The sequence below is a fragment of the Aedes aegypti genome, unplaced genomic scaffold, assembly GCF_002204515.2.
Source record: "Aedes aegypti strain LVP_AGWG unplaced genomic scaffold, AaegL5.0 Primary Assembly AGWG_AaegL5_hic_scaff_988_PBJ_arrow, whole genome shotgun sequence".
NCBI lineage: Eukaryota > Metazoa > Arthropoda > Insecta > Diptera > Culicidae > Aedes > Aedes aegypti.
The window spans coordinates 29,041-32,443 of record NW_018736698.1 but is presented as its reverse complement, the minus strand read 5'-3'; the positions used below and the strand labels follow the sequence as shown (position 1 = coordinate 32,443).

General features: G+C 48.2%; 1 protein-coding gene across 1 annotated transcript; it reads left to right on the top strand.

Annotated features, from left to right (window-relative positions):
* The first annotated feature begins 327 nt into the window (after positions 1-327).
* Positions 328-2,713, top strand: LOC5578217 (mitochondrial intermediate peptidase). The gene is given in 3 exon segments (XM_001656810.2): positions 328-582; positions 646-2,527; positions 2,530-2,713. Coding segments are annotated over 3 exon segments (2,103 nt in total). The 5' UTR covers positions 328-438; the 3' UTR covers positions 2,607-2,713.
* The last annotated feature ends 690 nt before the right edge of the window (positions 2,714-3,403 follow it).

Below are 3,403 nucleotides of genomic sequence, written 5' to 3'. Positions count from 1 at the left end.
TTTTTGTCAATGCGATTTTTAGTTTTTGATTTTTTCGGCTGTTTATTAGTTTTGATATGTAGCTCAAAGATCTATAACGAAACAAAATACACTTTAGAGCAATGAGGAAGTCATGTCCGTGTTACAATATTATTCTCGACGCCGAGCAAAATCAGCACTGCTGGTCTGTTGCCAAATATTTCCATTTTACTTCCGCGTATCTCTCTATATAGGATCACTAGTTTTTACCACAGAATTTTTTCCCGTGTATGAAGTATGGAGGCGCGTCGATCGTCACAAGTTTCAGTAAATTCAAGACGCGAGTTTTCATTCAGTGTAGTGTTATGACACACTGACAGAAGCAGATTCTGATTTTTACGAGGTAGTTGTTTTGGTTGGTTGATGGTGATTCTCCTCCAGGAAAAGTAGAAAATTATCCACGAAATCGGTGCCGGAACGATGCTACGACGGTTTGATCGGATAGCTCTGCTGCGGAGGGTGAATCGTACGGTGGTCAACAAGTGGGTTAGCACCTGGTCCCCGTTGACCACGGCGTTCAACACTCGACCCGAGAAGCGGATCAATTTCACCAAGAATGAAGTTGTGAGTATTAGTTATTTCATAATCGATAAAGTCTTGGCCTTGACCTCATCTTATTCGTTCCAGGGTCTGTTCAACATTCCGGAACTGACCAGCTATGAGGGATTCTACGCGCTGAAGGAGAAAGCGATCTTCAAGACGGAGGATCTCATTGAAGAGGCTACATCGCCGCAGCGAACTCGGAAGATGGTGACCATTTTCGATGAACTGTCGGACACACTTTGCAAGGTGGCCGATTTGGCCGAGTTCATTCGGCTGGCACATCCCCAGAGCCACTACAGTCATGCGGCGGAGGACGCTTGCATTACGATTAGTGGGATCGTGGAGAAGCTTAATACTCATAAAAGGTTGTATAAAGCCTTGAAGCAGGTAGTCGATGAAAACGACTCGATGGAAACTACCGACGTGGATAAGCATGTGGCCGAATTGTTCCTGTTCGATTTTGAACAGTGTGGAATTCATTTAAAGGAAAATGACCGCAAAAAAGTCGTCTTCCTAAACGATTGCATTCTTCAGCTAGGTCAAAGGTTCATGGCTGGAGCTGTCCATCCTAGAACTATAAAGAAAAGTGTCCTGCCGGAGGCTATCAGGCCGTTTTTCTCGACCGATGGAGACAACATCTTGGTCTCCGGTTTGTACGCAGATTCTTCAAATAACATGGCCAGAGAGGCAGCCTACAGACTATTTCTGTTTCCGGATCAGCACCAAGAGCAGCTCTTATCAGAATTGCTGAAATCCCGCCATGACTTGGCCACCACATGCGGGTTTAAAACGTACGCTCATAGAGCCTTAAAGGCCAGCACCGTAGAGACCCCGGAGATGGTAAACGAGTTCCTTCAGACCCTCAACGAAGAGCTGAAACCTCGTGCAGAACGTGATTTCGCTTTGATGCAGAAAATGAAAAATGCCGAGAACCGTTTCGAGTCTCCATTGGCGACCTGGGACACGCCCTATTTCACGTCTTCCCTCAAAAAACGCTGCCTCCAAGCGTCAGCATCGGAGTTCTCACCTTACTTCTCGCTTGGAGCTTGCATGGAAGGGTTAAATTTACTGATGAAAAGCCTCTACGGCATCAGCTTGGAGAACACAGAGATGGAACCAGGCGAGAGCTGGTCCCATGACATCTACAAACTAGCCGTAACTCACGAATCCGAAGGCCTCCTCGGGCACATCTACTGTGATCTATTCGAGCGGCCCGGGAAGCCCAACCAAGACTGCCATTTCACCATTCAGGGCGGCAAAGTGATGCCAGACGGATCCTATCAGAACCCTATTGTCGTAGTTATGCTTAATCTGTCACAGCCCCGCTGGTCCGGGCCTACGCTTCTTACGCCTTCTATGGTGGACAACCTGTTCCACGAAATGGGCCACGCCATGCACTCGATGTTGGCCCGAACTGAGTACCAACACGTCACCGGAACTCGCTGCAGCACAGATTTCGCCGAAGTTCCATCGGTCCTCATGGAATACTTTGCCAGCGATCCTCGCGTCCTGCGAACCTTTGCCAAGCACTTCCAAACCCAGGAACCCATGCCAGAAGAGATGCTTGAACGCCTTTGCGCTTCCAAGCACCTCTTCTCATCCAGCGAAACGCAACTTCAGGTATTCTACTCGGCGCTCGATCAGGTCTACCACGGCGATCCGTCCCGCCATCAGTCGAACACCACTGAAACGCTTCGCACCGTTCAGGAACAGTTCTACGGACTTCCCTACGTGGAAAACACGGCCTGGCAGCTGCGGTTCTCCCATCTGGTCGGCTACGGTGCCAAGTACTACTCCTACCTGATTTCGCGGGCCGTGGCCTCATGGATTTGGCAGACCTACTTCGAGAAGGATCCGCTCAGCCGAAGCCAAGGCGAAAAGTACCGGCGGGGATGTCTTGCCTACGGTGGTGGCATCCCGAGCAGACTGCTCGTTTCGAACTTCCTCGGCCGGGAAGTGACCCCGCCAATTTGACGAAGAGTCTTATCAACGAGATCGATGCCTACAGCGAGCAGTTGAAGGATTTCGAGAAGCACATTCGATAGGTGTGGAGGACAGATACAGGACGAGTTTAGTGTTAAGGTGAAGATAAATCGAAGCCAAACTCCAAATTTTCAAGAGCACGGATCTAAAGAACCAAACATCCGTTTAAGCTGAAAACTTAATCGATTGATCACTAGCTGGTGGTGACCCAATCGATTAGGTTTTTAAGCTCTAGCGGATGTTTGGTTCTCCAGATCCGTGCTCTTGAAATTTGGAGTTTTGGCTTCGATTATCTTCACCTTAAGGAGGAACGATAAAATGTGAAAAAAAAACATTTTCATGCATTTCTCTGAAAGAAACTGTAATACCAAATTTATCAACCTAAACATTTATTGAACGTTAAAAACCGATTTTACTCACCCAACTCCATTGGTTGACTTTCAGAGAAGCTTTTCGGATTTCGATCCAGCTCCTCCTTCCTTAGCTTTCTGTCTGTTTTCATTATTCTTAGTCTTCTTGGATTTAATTTTCTCCGCTCCCAGAAGCTTCGCTTCTCTTTGGGCTCTTTATCTCCTTTCTCATCCGGCGCCTTTCCTCCCTTATTCTTGTTTTTTACCTTTCTTCCCACCGCCATCACCCCTCCCAACCCCCGTTGGCATTTCGTCACTCTTATCGTCCTCGTAGTTCCTGTTCGGTTTCTTCTTCAGCTGCGGTCCGGTGAAATAGTTGCCACCCCTTTCGGGGACCTCCCTTGGCGGCCCCAGTCGGGTCCGATTCCAGCCAAAAAGTGTGTACGCGTTTTGGAGTGCTGATAACCGGGCGTCTTTGGATCCAATCATCCAACGACATCAGAATGTGG